Source organism: Hippichthys cyanospilos, chromosome 18 (genome assembly GCF_059441005.1).
Source record: "Hippichthys cyanospilos isolate Australia breed blue-spotted pipefish chromosome 18, RoL_Hcya_1.0, whole genome shotgun sequence".
Taxonomy (NCBI): domain Eukaryota; kingdom Metazoa; phylum Chordata; class Actinopteri; order Syngnathiformes; family Syngnathidae; genus Hippichthys; species Hippichthys cyanospilos.
Window position 1 is genome coordinate 15,158,787 of NC_142386.1, and position 22,100 is coordinate 15,180,886.

General features: G+C 43.1%; 1 protein-coding gene and 1 pseudogene across 3 annotated transcripts; one reads left to right on the forward strand and one right to left on the reverse strand.

Annotated features, from left to right (window-relative positions):
• Positions 1-1,936: 1,936 nt before the first annotated feature.
• LOC148409120 (protein phosphatase Slingshot homolog 2-like) lies at positions 1,937-17,337 on the reverse strand. 3 transcript variants are annotated; one of them, XM_088441023.1, is made up of 15 exons: positions 17,026-17,337; positions 16,143-16,186; positions 14,121-14,233; positions 13,918-13,982; positions 13,737-13,855; positions 13,594-13,659; positions 12,461-12,526; positions 12,191-12,385; positions 12,037-12,130; positions 10,175-10,303; positions 5,599-5,645; positions 5,393-5,539; positions 5,121-5,321; positions 4,388-5,051; positions 1,937-3,559 (listed from the first exon to the last, which is right to left on the reverse strand). In XM_088441023.1, the coding sequence occupies exons 1-15, from the start codon at positions 17,086-17,088 to the stop codon at positions 2,663-2,665; spliced, it is 2,910 nt and encodes a 969-aa protein (XP_088297149.1). In that variant the 5' UTR covers positions 17,089-17,337; the 3' UTR covers positions 1,937-2,662. The 3 variants fall into 3 exon arrangements, with proteins under 3 accessions (XP_088297149.1, XP_088297151.1, XP_088297150.1); XM_088441025.1 differs by having other exon boundaries at positions 14,121-14,658; positions 16,147-16,186; positions 17,026-17,326; XM_088441024.1 differs by lacking the exon at positions 17,026-17,337 and having other exon boundaries at positions 14,121-14,658.
• LOC148409121 (uncharacterized) lies at positions 6,906-8,623 on the forward strand (annotated as a pseudogene).
• Positions 17,338-22,100: the final 4,763 nt, after the last annotated feature.

The following is a 22,100-nucleotide window of genomic DNA, read 5'->3' on the forward strand; positions in this document are numbered from 1 at the left end:
ACAATAATAACTCAAATAATAACTCTAAATAGCATAATTACTCGTCAATATGACCAAACTTGTTCAACTGTAAACACAAAAGAAACAGGTAAAGCTTACTTTATCAGTTCATTCCCCATCTACGAATCCTATTCTAAATATTGATCCATATATAAGGTGCACCTGATTATAAGGCACACCATCAGCTTTTTGAAAAAAATTAAAGCTTTTAGGTGCACCTTATAGTACGGAAAATACGGTATTCTATTCCAAGTCATTGACATTATGCATAAACAATATTTTGTATATATATTATTTTGTATATTTTCTTCTAAGTAGGCACCATTTTCTCAGATAATAGACTTGCACAATTTGAAATTTTCTCAGTTAGCTTTATGACGGATTTTCAGCTCACGGCTATGCATGAGATAATAGCTTGAACAACTTGACGTCATCATGTTTCTGGCCATTTAAATTTTAAGGTGTTTCCAAACTTTTGAGTAATATTTTACACTTATCAACTCATCTTTTTCTGCGTAGTCTGCAATTAAAGTGGTGCAAAGCCCCACATGGAAAGAGAAAACATTTCGTGCAACACCCACTCGTCATGCAGACTATGGAATAAATATTTATACCAATCGCATACCTAAAACCATATCCTTTTTTAAGATTAACAAAAAAAAAGCAATATAAAACAAATCTCAAAAGCACATTAAAATGGATGAAACAACTGCAAATCAGGAATTTAAAAAAGCAAACAAAAATAACACATTACAAAAGAAAAACCACAAATTACAACACAAAAAGAAAATTATCTGCAAACAAAAAAAAAATGCAAACGCACATTACTACAAGAGAAGCACACGAAAATGTTTTACTCACGGCTGATTGGACGGCAGGAGGTGCCATTATGCTGTTTCTAGCAGCCACTTATGGCTTGAACCGACAGAGAATCAGCGCGTCCAATTATGGTGGTTGTGTTGTCTCCTTGTACTTTTTTGTTCACAGATCATTTCTGGTGGGGTTTTTTGTGTTGAAACTTTTGTAATGCGTTTGATTTTTGTTTGCCATTACTTTTTGTTTGAAGTTCTTGACTTGAGGGTGTGTTTATTCTTTTTTTGTGTGTGTGTTTTTTTTTTTGCGAATCCGTTTTTCATTTGTTTCATCTTTTGTTTGCGATTAACATTTTGTTAACATTTCGTTATGTTTTTGTGATTTGCACTTCAGGGCCAACATAAATGTCCTTGGACACTTGGCACATCTGACCTGTAAATTTGACAAGAAATACAAGGCTAATTGTTTTTATAACACTACATAGACAAAAGACAAATGTCTGTTAAAATCCCAGATGATGACCCAGCCCATTGTGAATCTCTATGGAGCAATCAATGGATTTTTCCTGCGCTGACGAGTAGCACAACAAAGCTAAATGCTAATGTGTAGTCTTTCACTTTCTGCCTCTGAAGCGATCAACAAACTATTTCTCTTGTAAGTTACAGGTGTAATCTGAGTATTATTTGTAAATGTAGGAATTTTTGTGTATTTAATGGTTGCTGTTGTCAGGCATGAGGAAGACTGCGAAGAGTTGTTATTGACACAGTCTCAACATCATGTGTTGATCTGACAGCAGCTCCATACGATGCACTTTTAACTTTTTTCTATTTCTTTAAAAAAAAAAAGCAGACATAACCAGGACAGTGTATCTTTTAACACATGCAAGGTCATGACAGTATTGTGGGCAGTATGATGAGAGTGGGTTCAGTCCTATCCTTTTTTTTTTTTGAATGCTTCACAAAACAACCTTGCCAGCCAGGTTAAACCTCCTAGCAGAGCGTGTCTGGCCCGTGGGCCATAGGTTTAATAACCTGGTGCTAATATGGTACTGCAGGTAGGAGGCATTCACCTCCTATTGGACACATTATGCAATTACCTGTTTAAGCAGTATGTTAAATCCAAATGATTTGTCAATTTCATAACATTTAATGTTCACAGTAGAAGAAAGAACATTTAGACTGATAGGTTTAAATATTTAAAAACATACACACAGCTTCCTACTGTCATATGACCCAGCGAGTAGCAACCTCAGAACCCATTAAACAAGATTAAAGTGCATATATAAAAGAACACACAGAACATAAAATTCACTTCCTGCACGCATATGTAAGAGAGAGAGAGAGAGAAAAAAAAAACAAAAAAAAACTTTGCACTCACATATTTAAGGTATCAAAAATTTGAAAAGACTGAAAAGGTGACATCCTAGTGCACCAAGTATGTGCACAGTCTCACAGAGCCATACACACATTGAGTGGCAACAGCACTTGATGAGGGAGGCGGATCAATTCAGGGTGCGCAGCTCACACACTTCTGAGGTATGGCGTCTTCAAAAAAACACAACGAACAACAAAAAACAACAAACAAGCTATTTTGATTGGCCTGACATACGACCAGGTGACCTGACTGCGATTGGCTGCGTGCATGAACCAAGTGGAAAAACACCTAAAGGCTCTGAAACATTCCAGCGAACAACTGCAATTTTGAAACATCAAGTCGAAGAAGAGGGAGTGCCATTGGTTTCACCATAGCAAAATGGGATTTTTATAGCCTTCAGACGTCCCCTATGGTCACGTGGCTTAAGGCAAAAGGTACTGATGTCACACTGTGAAGCGCAGCGAGGGGCACACATCTACATAGTATGGTAGAGTGCAGTGAGGGTGCTTTTCTTGAGGTGCCTGGTGGGGTGACTCCTTCCGTACTGCTGCCTGGAAGCAAAGAGTGGTGGACCTGAAGAGGATTGATGGGGCCGGTGTGGGCTCTCGCCGTTGGACGTTTGGTCGGCCAAGGAAGCGTCGTTATGGATGCGCTGCTTTTTGAGGTCCTCAGCACACACGTGGGCTGGCGGCTCCGTGTTCCACTGGATGCGACAAAGCTCCCACTCTGTGAAGTCGTCAGCAAGCAGCTCCAAGCAGCCCAACTTGGCTAACGAGGCAGAGCGCTTCATCTGCGAGGGCGGTGTCAGGCCAGCATGGCGGATGCGAGTCTCCGATTCACGGCGGCGCCTCTGTCTGCCTCCCCATTTCAGACCGGCTCTGGCCACGCCCACGCTCACCTGCTGCAGGAAGGCGCAGAGCTGGTGCAATGTTTCCCACGTCTCCTTTAGGATGGCACCATTCCAGCCCGGGCCGGACAAACTGACAGCCGCTGGCCGGTCGAGGCGGGTATTCCCCACAAGGAGCTGCGCCGAAGTGCGGCATTGAGAAAAGGAGGGGCTTCCTGAACGTGAGGGCAGGGATGAAGACAGCAAGGGGCCTCTGCATTCTGAGTGGCCTTCCTGCTTTATTCGACGCTCCAGCTGCAGAGTGACACTTCGCACAGAACCTCTCGTGCAATCCCTTGAGAAACAGGCCTCCTCATCCTCGTCAGTCTTGACTTCCTGCTTCGCGCTTGAACAACAATCATCTCCATTCTCCAGGTCCTGGTCCGAGTGCCTCACTTGCCAGCCCCCGGGCTGCAATGGGCTGAGCTTGGCTCGACTGGACTGCGCTGTTGGCTTCCATCCAGTGAACTGCACGGGAGCCGCTGTCTGCGCCAAAGAAAAAGAAGCTTCGAGTCAGGAGGAGGAACTATGAATTTCCATAAAGCAGGTGCTTGCACAAACATTGAGCGTTGTTGTTCTTACATGTCAAGATAAGAAGCTTGTTAGGGCAGCAGATGGTGGATTGGCTGATTCAAATGTGCATTTCAATACTTTTGTCCAATAACAACTTTGGTTCAGACTCTCTTTGCAGTCATTACAGTAATTGGCACATCCATTCAATAGTCGGGAAGGAACATTTGTGGCAAATATGAGGCTTGAAGTGACAATATGTAAGATTTGGACCATTTTTCATGAAAAATGAAGAAATAATAATTAACTTGAAAAACTTGTATGGATAAATAAATGTCCTTAAAGACCAAAAGTATGTTTTGAATAATCGTCGGTCTAGTTATCATTAAATTATTTTACATGGGGGGGTGGCAATTCTTTGGACGTTGCCATGTCTGTTACAGTTACAGCCAGCTAAAGAAGGAGTGTTTATTGCTGTATTTACCATGATGCCCCCAAAGCTCCCACGAGCACATGCGAAAAATTACACATTCTCCCTTTAATGATCCTGCTGCATGAAGCAGGGTGATCAGCATTAAAGGAGACATATTGCAATGCCACAACTCAAAGATTTGATAATTATCTGATGATAGTTTGATGGTTAAACTAGCAGAGAAAAGTCAGACAGCTCCATGTTGGACTGCTTCATCCACAAGAAAACTTTGATTTCCTGCACAACAGTGATTAGTGACAAATGGCTGGCTGAAAGCAAGAATATGAGTGACTGGTACAGCAAGAGCAAGCTGAGGATGAACGACACCTCACCTTTCTCTTGGTCTCGTCCCCAGTGAGGCCATCGGCAGGTGGGGGTGAATTTTGCCGCACACTGCCTTTGTCTCGAGACATCCCTTTAAACTTCTCTCGGGCACTGAAGAAATTGATGCAGTCGCTTTGACAGAATACATCGGGGGGCAGGAAGGCATCGCCGGCAGCGGAAGCATCCGGAACAAAGCAATCAGATTTGCAAACAGGCGACGGCAGACCGGACCCCCAGCCGCCTCCCTGCGAGATCTCCGCTTCAAGTGCCCAGATGGACGGCGGGATAGAGGGGGCGGGGCCAGGCAGTGGCTGCGACAGCGTGGCAGGTGGGGGGGGCTGCCACAGAGCGACACTCTGCAGTACCATTACAGGATGGACGGCAAACGGCAGCGGCATCTGCCGCTCCTCCTCCTCTAGGCAGCGTACATGTTGACCATCGGTCGCAGGAGCCCCGCCGCTACACGGCGGCGAGCTGAATGGACGACAAGGGACATCAGGCCGGTAGGTGCTGCGGGCTGACTCCAGGGGATCTGTGACGAGGGGTGGAGGCAGGGCGGAGGCCACCTGGCCAAGTTTGCGTGCTTGGGTATAGGCTTTGGACAAAGATTTGTGGTTCTCAGACAGGTCACTGTCGGAGTGCGAACGCCAAAGCTTGTTGTGCCGCTGCTTGCTGCGGGACAGCAGGGACTTCTTTAGTCCCACGGGCGGCATAGGAGTGGCGCACACAAGGTCAACTCACCTGGCCAGCAAGATACCCTGGTACTCCTCTAGCTGCCTCATGAAAGACGGGTTGGGTTTGGCGACGGCTCTGCGCTCTTTGACGTAGCGGAAGGCCTGGCGCAGGTCCCAGCCGTACTCTTTCATAGCGTACGCAATGACAGTGGCCGCCGAGCGGCTGATGCCCATCTTGCAATGCACCAGGCACTTGGAGTCACTCTTCCTGGTAGTGATTGAGCAAGCGGTGTGAGCCGTGGATTCTCTGCTGCGACGGCGCACATGAGTGTGGCTTACTTGGCCCTGGTGATGAACTTGAAGGTGTCATTCCAGTAGGCCAACAGGTCGGTGGCTTCCTCGTCATACACGCGGATGTTGTGGTACTGGAAGACACCTGGGAAGAAGTTGTCGATCTCCCGCGTCACGTTCAGGATGTAGTGTACGCTGCGTGACAGACTCCAATTAAGTCTGCTCCATAAAAATCCAAGGACTTGTTTCCTCACCCGCTGTTCTGCAACTCCTCCAAATTAGACGCATTCCACTCAGACCCCTGAAAGAAGAAAAACAATTATTAAAGCGTTTCATGGAAGCTCATGTCATCCAAAATTTTAGAAGCTAAGGCTCATATTTAATTCTGATCGCACAATATCACAACCCTAAAATAAATGGTTTTGCAAAAAAATGTCACTGCTTTTTTGGTGTCATGACAAAACCATTTATGAATATATTTTTACTTTCAACCACTCAAAATGTTCAGTGGCATCAGACCTATTCATACATTTAGAGTTTAAAAAAATAGATAAATAAATAACTGATATATTTGTGGATGATTTCATATGGCATAGAGCGTTCCATCCATCCATCCACCCATTTTCTTCCGCTTATCCGGGGTCGGGTCGCGGGGGCAGCAACCTCAGCAGGGAAGCCCAGACTTTCCTCTCCCCGGCCAGTTCATCCAGCGTTGCCCTTCGGCTCAGCTCTCTCTTCACCACGACAGACCAGTACAGAGTCTGCATTACAGCAGACGCTGCACCGAGCCGCCTGTCGATCTCACGCTCCATCCTACCCTCACTCATGAACAAGACCCCAAGATACTTGAACTCCTCCAATCGGGGCAGGACCTCTTCCCCGACCCGGAGGGCACTCCACCCTTTTCCGACTGAGGACCATGGTCTCAGATTTGGACGTGCTGATCTTCATCTCAGCCGCTTCACACTCGGCTGCGAACCGCTGCAGCGAGAGTTGTAGATCAGTCTGAAGAAGCCAACAGCCCCACATCGTCTGCAAATAGCAGAGATGCAATGACAAGGCTCCCAAGCCAAACTTCAACGCTTCGGCTGCACCTAGAAATTCTGTCCATAAAAATAATGAACAGAATCGGTGATAAAGGGCAGCCATGGCGGAGTCCAACCCCCAATAGAAAAGGATTCGACTTACTGCAGGCAATGCGGACCAAACTCTGACATCGGTGGTACAGGGAGAGAACAGCTCATATCAGGGCATTTGGTATCCCGTACTCCCAAAGCACCTCCCACAGAACTCCCCTAGGGACACGGTTGAACGCCTTCTCCAAGTCCACAAAACACATATAGACTGGATGGCCGATCCTGCCAAGGGTGTAGAGCTGGTCCACTATTCCACGGCCTGGAAGAAAACCACATTGCTCCTCCTGAATCAGAGGTTCGACTTCGACGGACCCTCCTCTCCAACCCTCTGTAGTTGGAAAACACCCTCTGATCCGCCCTTCTCAAAAAGGGGGACCACCACCCCAGTCTGCCAATCCAGGGGTGCTGTCCCTGATGTCCATGCGATGTTGCAGAGACGTGTCAGCCAAGACAGCCCTACAACATCCAGAGGCTTTAGAAACTCCGGGCGGATCTTATCCACCCCTGGGGGCTTCCGAATCAAGGAGATTTTTTTTGACCACCTCTGTGACTTTAGCCCCAGAGATGGGAGAGTCCACGTTGGGGCGTCCAGACTCTGCTTCAAGTGTTGGTGTAATTGAGGAGGTCTTCAACGTATTCCGCCCACCGGTTCACAATGTCCCGAGTCGAGGTCAGCACCGCTCCATCCCCACTATACACAGTGTTGATGGTACACTGCTTTCCCCTCCTGAGACGCCAGATGGTGGACCAGAATTTCCTCGAATTTGTCCAGAAGTCGTTTTCCATAGCCTCCCCAAACTCCTCCCATGCCCGGGTTTTCGCTTCTGCGACTGCTGAAGCCGCACACCGCTTGGCCAGGTGATACCTGTCAGCTGCCTCTGGAGTCCCACAGGACAAAAATGCCTGAAAGGACTCCTTCAGTTTGATGGCGTCCCTTACCGCTGATGTCCACCAGCAAGTTCGCCACGGCAGGCACTGACCACCTTACGGCCACAACTGCAATCAGCCACCTCGACAATGGACTCAATGTCCCTCGCCTCCCCCAGGACATGGGAGAAATTCTGTCAGAAGTGGGTATTGAAACGCCTTCTGACCGGAGACTCTGCCAGACGTTCCCAGCAGACCGGTCACAATTGGGCCTGCCAAGCCTGACCGGCATCCTCTAACACCATCGGAGCCAACACACCACCAGGTGGTGACTAGTTGACAGCTCCGCCCCTCTCTTCACCAGAGTGTCCAAAACATGCGGCCGCAAATCCGATGATACAACCACAAAGTCGGTCATCGAACTGCGGCCTACGGTGTCCTGGTGCCAAGTGCACATATGGAAAACCCTATGTTTGAACATGGTGTTTGTTATTGGCAATCCGTGACGAGCACATAAGTCTAAAAACCAGCACCACTCGGGTTCAGATCGGCGTGGCCGTTCCTCCCAATCACACCCCTCCCAGGTCTCACTGTCATTGCCCACGTGAGCATTGAAGTCCCCCAGCAGAAAAAGGGAGTCCCCAGTGGGAGCGCTCTCCAGCACACCCTTCAAGGACTCCAAAAACAGTGGGTACTCTGAACTGTTGTTTTGTGCATGAGCACAAACAACGGTCAGGACCCGTCCCCCACCCGAAGGCAGAAGGAGGCTACCGTCTCGTCCACTGGGGTAAACTCCAATGTACAGGCGCTGAGCTGGGGGGCAATAAGTATGCCCAGACCTGCTCTGCGCCTCTCACCGCAGGCAACTCCAGAGTGGAAAAAGTCCAACCCCTTTCGAGAGGACTGGTACCAGAGCCCAAGCTGTGTGTGAAGGCGAGTCTGACTATATCTAGTCAGAATTTCTCTGCCTCACACACCAGCTCAGGCTCCCTCCCTGCCAGAGAGATGATATTCCATGTCCTAAGAGCTAGCTTCTGTAGCCGGGGATCGGAGCGCCAAGACTCCCACCCCACCTGCCACCCAGCTCACACTGCACCCGACCTCTATGGCCCCTCCCACAGGTGGTGAGCCCATGGGAAGGGGGACCCATGTAACCTCTTCTGGCTGAGCCCCATGGGTAGCAGGTCCGGCCAGTAGGCGCTCGCCAGCGAGCCCCACCTCCAGGCCTGCCTCCCGGGGGGCCCCAGTGACCTGCGTCCGGGCAAGGGAAACTTAAATCCATTTATATCAGTCATCATTAAGGGTTGATGGACCCTTAGAGCGTTGGATATGTCAATAAATCACAGCAACAGAATTTGTTTATGCATGCTCAGTTTTTGACAGGGGCAATTTATCACTAAAGACAGCACATCTCCATGTTTGGACAAAAAAAGGGCTCTGCTTTTGAGGTGTCACAACAAAGGTACTTTATTTTTTTACTTTCAACCGCTCACAATATTCTTTGGCATCAGACCTATCTATGCATATCTAGATTTAAAAAAAACAACAAAATACTCATAACCCTATTATGGACACTAAAAGCATAATTATGCTAATAGCAAAACTAACGATGTTTTTGATGCACGTATTTATATAAAAAAAATATTTATGGATCATTTCACATGACATAGTTAGCGCATTGAATGTCAATAAGTCATAGCAACAGAATTTGTGTATGCATGCCCAGTTTTTGACAAGGGCAGTTTTTCACTCAACACGACACGTCACCATGTTTGGACAAAAAAATGGTTCTGTTCTTGAGGTGTCGTAACAAAGGCGCTTATGAATATGTATATATATTTTTTTTCAACTGCTCAAAATATTCAGTAACATCAGACTTATCCACACATATCTAGATTAAAAACACACACACACACACACACACAGCCACCTTTATGTGCAATAATAGAATAATTATGCTACTAGCAAAACTAACTTGTGTATATTCATGTATATATAAATAAATTTGAAAAAGTAAAGTTTTATAAGCCCTACAGACTAGTTATGAGCTGAAAACATGATGAAATGCATAATAAAACAACAATAAAACAATAAAAACACTATTTAAGTGAAAATCCACTTACCGTTTTCCAACTTTTCCCTCACTGAACCTTCCCTCAATAGAAGACAATCAAGTTCACTTTTAAAGAAACTACTGATATTTGGTATAGTGTCGAGTCAAGATAAATAAACTGTTAACATTCTTTTGTTTGAATTGCTGTAACTTTTTTTTTTTTTTTTTTTTTTTAAATCTCTGGAGCAGGCACGAAAAAATTAATAAGAAACCCGAGTGACGAGAGAAGTAAGGGAGGTGGAGCCAAGGAGCTGCCAAAGATGTCATGTAGACGTGACTATAGACTAGATTTGATAAATGTGATCACTTTTGTCGAAACATCTCCGATGTAGTGTACACATGTATACCCTTCCCATTTTCTAAAGAGAGAAAATCATTAAATGTTTTTTTTTTTTTTTTAACTTCTAATCTTCGAATCTAAATGAAATCATGTTTGATACAGTTCTCAACATGCCTTGGTACCGGTGACAGCATTTGCAACTACAGTAAAACTCCTCTACAATGAAACTTGCATGTGCAAAAAAATCCCCCGCTCATTATGAAACGAGAGAAGTAGGTCTAGCATATGACGACGCTTCCTGGCCACAACTAACAGGTATTCATTTCACAATTCCTGTATATCTTATACTTGATTGGCATGATTCCTCAAATGAGGATTCCACTTCAGTTTTCTACGTTGGCTTTTGGGCAGCGACCGGATTCAAGCACACATACCAGGAAGACGTGGTCAAAGATCTGGGTGGGGCTGTCCATTTGGCCCAGAATGGTAATCATCTCACTGTCGATGAACTCCTTGAACTCCCGCAGGTTGCACGTCATGTGCACTTCCAGCTCTGTGCGTATCTGTGCCAAACACACACGTGCATCATGCCCTTTAATTCAGTGGTTATTAACCTGGGTTGGATTGAACCCTAAGGGTTCGGTGAGTCGGTCTCAGGGGGTGCAGAGTCTGTGCTGTTTTATTGTGACAGTATGCACTGTGTTGGTTTTGTTCTTTGGACAAGGTGATGTTCGTACACAGTTCATTTTGTGCACCAGTGAAAACAAATACCAGTATATTTTGAATTTGAAAAAAAAAAAAAAACATTTTCACTCAAGAAGGGTTCGGTGAATGTGCCAGAAGACAATAGTCTGTGATTTGGGTTTTAAATTTACAGTGATTTAAAATTAGACAGGGGATCAGTGCTGTTGTTAAATCTTGCGTTGTTCATATTAAGCATCTGGATGAGGTAAGGCCCCACCATTTCCCAACAGCACTTCAATCATTCATGCCTTTGTTAGATCTTACATGGATTGCAGCAATGCAAAATATTTTGGAATCAGCCAGTTCTCCCTCAAACAACTACAGTTGGTCCAAAATTTTGAAGCTGGCCACCTAACTCGTGTGCGCGTAAGATGAAGCACATAACTCAACATCTAGCCTCCCTGCAATGGCTGCCTGTTCATTTTAAGAGGTAAGTTCAAGATAATTCTATGTCAGGCATGCCCAAACCCGGTCAAGAGCTGCTATCCTGCATGTTTTTTAGGTTTTTGTCCTCCTAACACACCTGACTCAAATGATCAGCAGAAGCCTTATAATCACCCTGATCATTTGAATCAGCTGCACTGGACAAACATCAAAAACATGCAGGATAGCGACCCTCAAGGACCGGTCTAGGACATGCCTGTTTTCTGTGTTTATAAATTGTAAAACTGTCTATTCCTTGATTTACATCACTGAACCTGCCCGCGGCCTCAGGTGTGCGGACCAGATGCTACTGGAGGTACAAAAGATTCAGAGGAGATCAAGCTTTTTTAGTGGTCGGTCTTGCCATTTGGACTGACCTGTTAAATATCAGGCAAGGCCCCTCTGTCCAAGTTTAAAGCTCGTCTAGACACACATTTTTCGTATTCTCTTTCGACTCAATAAATAAATATTTAAACGTTTACTGATTTCATTCAATATCAATCCGGGAGTGAAAGTGTCCGATCTACTTTTAATCAATCTATCTATATAAATACAGTGTGGAGATTATATATATATATATATATATATATATATATATATATATATTAGTTATTTTTTTAATAAGAAATATTTCTTAGTTTAATATCCATACAATGCTTACATTGTATGAATAAAGTTTATATTCTATAAATAAAGTTTGATGACTTTGCTGATTGTTTTTAATACATTCCCTTTAGTGAAGCACCATCTAGTGGCTGCATAACGCAACTATCTAGTGGACACATAATACAACCCCCAGCCAGTACAATGGTTTCAACTGTCTGTGCGCCTTATATATGACATTTTTTTTAGAAACTCGGCCTTTCATTGATGGTGCGCCTTATAATCCGGTGCGCCTTACAGTGCGGAAAATGTGGTCATATTTATATACAGCGCACAGTATATGTGATTTTATTTATGTATTTATGATTGTATAAGAATTATATACAATGTGTTATTATGTTTACTAATTTACTATGTTTACTTTTTTTTTTTTTTTGCCTTAATGTTTGGAGGGGTTTAAAGGAGTCATCCTTAGGTTGTGTTTTTAGAATGTCACACTTGCTCTTGGTATGTGGGTTCCACTCACCTCCTTACAGGTGACATTCTCCAGGTCTTTCTGCATCATGATCTCCCTCAAACTGCTCTTGATCTGGTGCTCCGTCAGCTCGCGCTCTGTTGGCCTGAGCAAACACACTAATCAGGTCACGTGATCAGCCACGAACCGCTAGCGTTGCACTCACATGTCAGAAAAGAGGACAGGCGAGTCTGCGCGGTGCGACTGCAGGTCCTGCATGGCATTCCACTCGTTGATGCGGGCCTGGTCAGATGAGACGCGGCTCTCGTAATAACTGAGCCAGGTGAGGAAGAGGCTCCCCGCAAAGTAGTTGTGACAGCGAGCCACCTCGCAGGCTTTGTGTAGCGACTGCAGTGCCGACCTGACAAGAGGAAGAGGATGCTATGCTAACCAGGGTGTTGTGAAGGAATCACTTGGTGGCTGAGTGTCTGCTCACCACATGGCCTGAACTGAGACTGGCTTGAACACGTGCACTCTGCCGTCGGTGGACACGCTGAAGCCTCTGTCAGGAAGACAAGACATGACAATCATGATGAGATGTTCACCATATGTTCCATCCCAACAACTTCGGTCACAAAATGCCAGTTTGTTATCGACCTCGCAGGCTAAAAAGAAGTCCATGGGATCAAGGGTTTTTTTCCCCTCATTCGCGCGCCAGTAAATGATAAATGGACTTTCACTTATATAGCGCTTTTCTACCTTAGGTACTCAAAGCGCACTAACTAGTCATTTACCTACTGATGACACAGCATCAGGAGCAACTGGGGGTTCCGTGTCTTGCTCAAGGACACTTCGACATGGTCTTGATGGTCACGGGATCAAACCCACGGCCTTTTGGCTGAGAGACGACCACTGTACCACGGAACCATGCCGCCGCCAAAACTATGGAATGCCCTAGCTATGGAAGTTCGCGCAACCACCTCAGTAGAAATCTTAAAATCCCGACAAAAAAACACATTTACACTCGCAAGCATTTAGTTAATGGGCCTGTCTGCAGCTTTCTTCTTCCTTTTCCTTCCCTCTTCTCCCGGCTCGGAGAGGGGGCTAGCTCAATGGTGAAGGATGACTTGACCACCCCCATTTAGCCCTGCGCTGATCGACCATCGCGGGTTAAGAGAGCGACCATCTGCGGTCCACTTGGCTGGACTGTGGGAAGGTTCCTGCCCAATGGCTTTGCCTGCTGTCAAGACAACATTGCACTATATAGCACAATATGTTTTCTGTAATCTATATTGTGTATCTGTATTTGTCTCTGTTGTGTATCTGTATTTGGAACATGCAGCATCCATTTCAACCTGTGGACATGGAAGGGGGCTCCTCCCACCTGTGGTACCTTCTGAAGGTTTCTGATTTTCCCCAAATTGGGATTTGAGTTTTTCCTTCCCCTTCTGGGAACTTTGACACCGAAAAGATGTCTCTGTATCGCTTCTTTTTTCAAAAGAAGTCTCGAATTGACCTGTTTTCACCTGTGAATCCCTGTGAGACTTCGGTGAATTTGATTGATTGATTGATTGATTGATGATGCTAGTAAGGATGATGACGACGGTGAAGGTGCAGATGAGTGAATACCCATCTCCATCCAGATGGATCATGGTGTCGCTCCACAGAGGAAGAACCAAGCCAACGGAACAGGAGCTGAGGGACATAGCTGATTGAGTAAGACATACAGCAAGCAGGGGCATGATGATGATACATCAGCCTGCGCTGCTTACCTGTCCACAGGACTGAAGTCCACACCGAGGACCACGCTTTCCTCCGTGTCCTGCCTCCCGCTGGTGGACACCACAACCATGTAGCGAGTCAGGGCATGGGTGCTCTCCAATCGCACTGCCTGGATAGGGAGGTACACTGTTAACACCCTTCATGGACCTCATGATGCGTGTGCGGACCCACCAGCTTAATGTTGTCCTCAGGTCTGAGGAGAGTGAACATGGTCTGTAGATGCTGCTGGATGTCTCCTAAGAGGTGACAGTTCACAATCATGCCTTGTCAACAGATACTGTATCTAACTAGTCTGTTAGCCTCCATGACTAATTATACAAGAAAATGCAAATGTTAATTTACAGACTAAGAAAATAAAAGCACATTATTTACACCTGCATGTTTGCTGCGGAGTTGTGAGAAGCGAGATCCGCAAGTTGATGTGGAGCCGTTCCCCCGAGGCAGGAAAACCGCCGCCCCTTTCACGGTCAGGAAATTTTCACTGATGCTGTAAACATCATCATTATCGGGCCCATATGGGATTATATGATGTTATGAAGAAATCCAATGACATTTGAAAACAAAAAGCTCTGACTAATGAAATAAAATGCATATGAAAATCTAATGAAATTGTATTTTGGCCAGAGAAATCATTGGGCCTGTCAGCCCACTTTCCTCCTCTGAGTTCACCCACAACAAAGATGGTGTCCATTATGCAGGACTTGGCCAAGAGAAAATCCCATCTGTCTACAAGCAAGCACAGACATTCCCCACAAGAGCGGGTGGCATCAGCTTCTTGTCGAGCAAGATGGAATGAAATGGGATGGGATGGACGGGACAGGACAACGAGGTGTTGGGCCATCTGCCAAAGGTTGACGTGCTAGCAGGCTCCCTCCAAGTGGCCAATGAGAGAGCTACTTGGCGCTGGTCAATCTGATCAAAAAATGAAAGTAGAAGCAACGCCAGGGGGCCTTACCAACACACGTTGTAGCTAGTGGGGATTAATCTCATAATCGCTACCCTTACTAGGAAATATGGCCATAACAAGCGTCAACTCAAAAGTAAATAAATCCTTTTTTTTTAAATTTGTTATATTATTTAATTGTATGCATATATATTATATATAAGTAGGACTTACTATACTATTTTAAACATTTTTTTTAATATGTATATACTATTGTTTTTACCCGGGGTTTTACACGCATTAGCTAATTAACATTGGTTTGGATTGCCCGCTATGCGGCATATTCGCTTTTCGATCCCAACCCCAACAATGGAACAGATTATTCTCGTAAACCGGGAGCCCACTATTTTTTTATAGTCCGTCATTGTATTTTGCCCCACCCTTCCACCACCAATAGAGTTTGAAATTGTTGTACTCTGTTATTGGTTAGGCGCTGATCTGTTTCTGCTTGCATACTGATTCTTATTTCTATATTTGTAATTTGACTTATAAATCAACACAAAGTCTGTGTTTCTGCAGTTGTGCTGCAATTGAAACACACAGAATGTCATATGTAAACCATTTTAGAGCACGTTCAGAGGACAAGAGTGGTGCAACAACCAATCATGTGCAATGTTATGACAGTTAAATTGCCTAACCTAACATGACCATAGTGAGGGCAATGATGACTCTCTTTATACCTGCCTACCCAACATTTTTAGAAGAGGGTTTTCTTAACATTTGTCTACATTATCTGTCACATACACTACAAGTAAAAGTATTGCTGAGGTTGGAATTACTTTAAAAAACATCTTTATTTAGGGAATTTAAAAAACGTAAATTTTGCAATTCCTGGCCAAAGCCAAAATGCAAATTAGGTGCAGGCCGTTGGTTGCTTTCGAGTGACCAACTTGCAGTGGAACAGCCCAAACAGCATCCCAGAATTCCCTAGTTGTCACTTATTAGCAAGCAATTTCTTCATCTAAAATATATTTAAAAAGCAAAATAACACCCCAAAAAAAATCTATTGACACTAAGCATTACTTTAAACTTTTGGTCGGCGAGATTGGTTTTTGAAACCAAAACTGTACACAAACGTAAAAAAGGTAAAAATGACAAATAAGTCTCTGGTGGATTCTTCGATGATTAAGCTGTGAGTAAAAAGTAGTGAAGTGAATTAACCCAGTTCAGTCACTCATCTGATCATGTTATTCCATTGCTCGTGATCATGTAAAGAGACAACTTCCACATTGTTAGCATATCATACATTAAATATGCACCAACATAGCAATTAAGTGAATCAATCATGGAGGGATAAACAATAGGAGCAGGGTGGTCTGATGGATCTGAGGAACATCTGATGGTATATCTAACCTGACGATTACAAGGGGAATCAGATCTGGATTTTCCAGTCTATCAGCTTCTGACCCTGCGCTTTCAAAATGACATATGTTCTGTTTCTATTATATCTGACCTACGAGGTTGAGAGCGTCGGTCATCCTCCCCACTGCCAGACTCCTGGAGGGTTCAAGAACATAATCATTAGTACAATTGGGGATGTTCAATGCAACTTTTTTTCCAAAGCAACACCAGTACGAGTCTCAACTGCATTCCTCACTAACCACCCAGTTAGCAATTAACACAAGTACTTTAGATACAAAATATTACTATTAAGGCAATGACAATAGCAAGACCTATGTATCCCCATTTGGCATTTATCTTCAAAGGGCATGAAAATGTTGGGAAATGTCTATTATCATCTATTAAGCTTTATATGATCTTGCTATATCAGTGCATAGGTTGGTCATTTGAGTGTAATTTGCGTGTGTGAAGGTCAACTCCGTTAATGTGGCCAAGCATGCGCTCTCAATGCACTCTTTGCACCGTGCACGCGCTTAAGACGAACAGGTGAACGCGTGCGAAAAGACTTTCCCATGCCAAACAGGCGTTAACGATGGGAGGAAAACACAAAACTAGCCACGCGTTTGCCAATTTTGCTTACAAAATACCACATAAATTAATGGATTTAAGACTGCTTGATTCTTCAATAAAGATTTCAACTTTTCGGTCTGGTAGAGGCGGATCCGCCGACCGGAAGTGTTTCCTAAAAGGCAAAACCTACAAGCGCGCGGCTTGTATTATCTTCAAATGTGAGGTTACGTTCATTTTCTCATAGCCAGAAGCACGTCGGCTTGGTTCCTATTCGTGCAGTGGACTAGTATGTTCGGTGTGCTCGCGAGTAGCTTTGGGACCGACGACTTCGAGAAAGCGTGCAAGTATAAAAAGCTAGCCCGTTTGTCACAGTCGGCCACCGGGGTGGAGCAGTTGGACCCAGGGGCCGGCGAGCAAGCGCTTACCGACACACTAGGGCTGGAAGTGGCGCTGGGGGTCGGGGAACGCTGCACGGTCACCAGCGCCATTCAGCAAGCCGGGTGCCGACACCTGAGCACTGAGAGCATAATGGCCGACGGGAGGTGGAGGCAGGTGAGCGGCGGTCAATCGTTGTCCCCTTGTCATCGCCCCCTTCGACTCTCGGGAGTCAGTCCGGCCGCTGCTGCAGGACTGTGTGCGACTGTTGCTGGACGGATGGGGCGGCTCCACTGTTTCTCCAGTAACCGCCTTCTGTCTGCTTGCCTGCTTCCGCTAAGTCGCGCATGTGCAGTAAGGCCGTCCTCGAGCTCTGCTGATCCTCGGACCCGCCGAAAGCTCGAATGCTTATCCGAAAAATAAACCTGACCACTCCTTACTAAAACCTTGTCATGCGTGCATATACTCACGGGATGCGTTTTAGGACACTAACGTACCAACGTCAGTGGGATGGCGACTAGATAATCTCAACGAATTGCGATGCAAGTGCAAAAACATATACATACACATATTTGTGTACGGCGCAGTAAATACGGTACAGGGAGTTGTGGGCAGTTTAGTTCCATGGGACGGAGTCTTGGGACGTGGAATGACTAAAACGGGTCACATGGTTTTCACGGAGCCATATTAATATAGCATATCACTCGTTGCTGCTGGTGCTTAATTCCATTGCTTTTCATTAGCACTTCGTCACTTAATGGCAAGAAAACAAAAACACTGGGGAAATGGTCACATGCATGGCGAAGTGGCAAAGGCAGGAAGCTCCACATTTCAGTGATCACCAACCTTTCTGACTTAACCAAATGCTGACTTAATTTAATTTATGGAAAAAGTAATATTGAATTGGACATACACTCTACCGATCTCACAGATCATAAAGCCATACACATTCAAATACATTTGTCGTCTCAACCTGATGCTCCTCACTCATAATGGAAACTTAAGTTTGTGACTAGCAGATGAAAAAGTAAAAATGGAAGTGAGACATTTCATTCCTCATTATAAGAATAAAGCTATAATAGAAAAATAGTTTTGTATAAACAGGGAACTTTTGACATTTGAACTTGGCAAATTCAGGAAATTTGGCAGTGATTTAGCTAGATCTAAAAGAAAAAGAGTTGAGTATGGTTCCAAGAATTTCTCAGTGACTTCTTACTTTAACAAGATGAGAACTTGGAGATTTCCACTTTGCGGGTTAAATTAGATGGAATATGCAGTCAAAAAGCTAAAGGGGCATTTATTAGGTCCAAAAAAAAGATGGCTTGAGGAAGGGGAACAAAATTCACTACTTTTTTTAATTAAGAGAAACATCATGCCAGTGTTAATAAAATAAGTAAATTAAATGTTGATGGGGTGCTTGAGGACCACAATCTGATGCGAAACACTGTAGTAAATTGTATGCGAATTTATATTCTAAATTGTCAGGCGTCAACTGAAGTGCTCTTGAATCCTTTAGTTAAAAAGATTACTCAAGACGAAATGACGCGTTGTGATCAACCTGTTACAATTGCAGAAGTTAAAGAAGCTGTTACGTTCTTAAAAAAGTACAAGTCACCAGGGAATGATGGGTTGATTTCAGAATTTTACAAAACTTTTGAAACAGAACTGACTCCCTTTCTCTTTGAGGTCTACTTAGAAAGTATTAATAAAGGAACACTTCCTGTAACTATGACTCAAGGATTAACATCTTTAATTCCCAAACCAAACTAAGACAAACATCTGATTGACAACTGGCGACCAATATCTTTGCTATATAATGAATACAAAATATTTGCTAGATGACTGAAAATTGTTTTGAATTCTTTTTGTAGAAACACAATCAGGATTTATGCTTAGAAGACATAAATATTAGACTGGTTTTGGACATTTTGGATCAATCTGAGGTCTTAGAAGATAATGGGTTTATTTTGTTTTTAGACTTTTATAAAGCATTTGACACTGTGGGGCATCACTTGATTATACATTCTTTAAAAAAATGGTTTTGGTGACTTTGTTTGGCTATGAAAACCCTCTTGAGAAAAGTAACAGCTCGGTTAAACTATTACGAGGAATGTCCCCTCGATTTAAGATTTCTAGAGGTATTAGACGGGGCTGTCCTGCCTCCCCATAGCTTTTTTTTTTTTTTTTTTTTAATAAGTGGCTCAGATTATGGCTCATCATTAAACCTAGTACTGTTAAAGACATCTCTCTTCTTGGTAAAGATTTAATTTGACTCAATTAGCAGATGATACTTCTGTTTGAAGGATCAAAGCCATTGAAGCGGTTAGACAGTTAGAGAGTTCTCAAGAGCTTCTGGCTTATGCTTGAATATTAACAAACGTGAAGTTTTAGCGATTAAGGATTGTGATAAATCTGAGTTATAACATTCCCATAAAAAAAAAGTAAAATATTTAGGTATCTTAGTTTCTAAAGATCAAAATCGGAGATGCATTGAGAATGTTGCCCCGATTAAAAAAAAAAAAAAAAAAAAATCTCATAACAAATGTAATCAATGGCTACTACGAGATCTGTCTTTGAGGGTGTCTGACAAATCTCTAAAAGAAGACTAGGACAAGCCTAGCTGCTAAACAGCAAAAAGAGTAACTCAGACCAGCCAAGATTGACTTTTCTATACCATGGTAGAAGGAAAAAGCTTGGGCGAACGAACTTGTGCGTTCCCCGGCACTAATTCAACCGCCCCTGTCTGGTTTTTATTCATTCAGCAAAGCATTGCACATTTCAAGACATAACAAAAAGAGCCAGTCGGGCACCACCAACAGCTGGGCCAAGGTCCCAGCTCACACTTTCCTGCGTCAACAGCTTTATCGAAGGACTGGGGCGAGATGAACTAGGACTGCACACATGGATAGCAATGCACACTATTCTAGACAAGAAATAAGCACGAAATGATAACAACCTAATGTAAGATTTCCTTCACAGAGGGGTAGGATATTACTAAATCAGAAGGACTCTCACAACTTACTGTCACGGTGGGGCATGCCATTTTGAGGAGGTGCGGGATGCGGGAAAGGCGGAACCAATAAAAAGCAGGACTGCCTGGGGGTAAGGCTCAAGAGAGGGTGATTTAATAACAGCAAAGGCAGGGTTGAAAAAAAAAAACAAAAAATACAAAGTACAAACAAAAAACGCTAAACTGAAGCTTACTGGGGGCAACGAGGAACGGGAGGCAGCACTGGAAGGACGGGATCAGGGCAGCGCGAGGCAAGACGGCGAGGGGAAGACGTACAAAGACCCGACAAGAGATGAGGCAAAACACTGGGGCTTAAATACTAACAGAACTAATGAAAACGCGAGACACCTGGGAACAACAAGAGGCGGGGTAGCTGACTGGAGGACACACACGGGCAACAGGTGAGGTTAATCTACAGTAATGACACGCGGGGGAAAACACAGAGAACCTATAACTTAAACTAAACAACCCAAAACCCACAACAAAACACAGACAGATCATGACACTTACATATGCGGCAATGGCGTTACATGTCGATAAGGAGATACTTAAAGAAACTGATAAAGTTCTTTACAATTTTGTTTGAAAGAATAGGATTGTTTATTTGAGAAGGACAATTGAATTCTTATGAAATTATGAATTCTTATGAAAATGGAGGTCTCAACTTTTTAGATTTTCTTACTTTGAACAACACATTCAAAATCAATTGGATAAAACAAGTACAGTATTTCATTACCCCTCTTCAATCTGGAATGTGATTCCTCTCCATATATTATCTAAACTTGGAGGTATTGACGTTTTTCTTGTTTATAATTATGATATTGATCAAATTCCTATGAAGATTTCAGCCTTTCATCGTCAGGCATTTCTGGCTTGGTCACTCACTCACAAAAATAATTTTTCACCTCATAGTTATGTAATATGGAATAAGGATATTCTTTATCCTGGTGTATGTATGCTTTTCAAGAATCCGGAACGTTTGGGTAATTATAAAACTGTTTCTTTAACTCCAATAGCTTTTATTACAGGAAAAATGTGTTTGACTAATCGTCCCGTAAACAACAATAGATACATAAGAACCTTGTTCCAAAAAGATACTGCAACATTACCCAATATTATTCCTTATTGGAATAGGTTTGTAGATGAGATATCGTGGAAAAAGGTATGGCTCTTACCTTATAAATATTTAATCACAAACAAGGTTAAAGAAATATCTTTTAAATTACTACACAAATTCTATCCAGCTAAAAGTTATTTAAATAAAAGGTTTAAAAAAGATATAGATATAAGCTGTAGTTTTTGTCATGAATCCCCAGAAACTATTGTTCATTTGTCTTGGTATTTGTCTTGGTATTTTGTTTACAATAATTTTTAAAATGATGTCAAGGTTGCTTGGAAGAATGTTTGGCTTTGTTGAAAATAGAGGGAAAAAATGATTCTATTTTTTTTCTAAATGTATTAATGTTTTTGTCAAAATACCACATTCATTGTTCCAAATTTATTGGGAGGAAACCATGTTTTATGTGTTGTGTAATGAGGTCAAACAGTACATTCTTTTAATTAGAGATTCAGACAACAAAAAAGCTAAAAAAAACTAATAGAGATTTGTAAAAAGTTGTTTATATAAGTTTATATAAACATATATATGTTTATATAAGTTTTTGTGCCCCTAGCATATTTATTTATTGTATTTTTTAATTATTTTTACAATTCATTATTTTCATTTTGAAGTTATTGCATGTTTGTTACTGTTTAAGATGTTCTACTAATATTTGTATGGCCTTCAGTATGGCTTTATACATATGGTACTTTTTTGGAATTATTACAATACAAAAAAAAATAAAAAAAAACCTGTGACTCAAGAGAAAGGCCGCCCCTAAAAGGATTGACCATAGTTCCCTCGTGTGTTTGCTTTGTAGCAGTGTTCCCGCCGCCACCCCTTTTTTTTTATTTTTGTACTTGTCAGATTGAGAACCTGAATGGTAACATGATGGTCCCCTAGTGCCATCGCATACGGACAAAATTCTGAAAAAAAATTCTTTACTTTGGGCCTATATATACATGCAAAAAATGCCAATCAAATAAGGACAATATCTCAAGCAATTGTCACTTAAA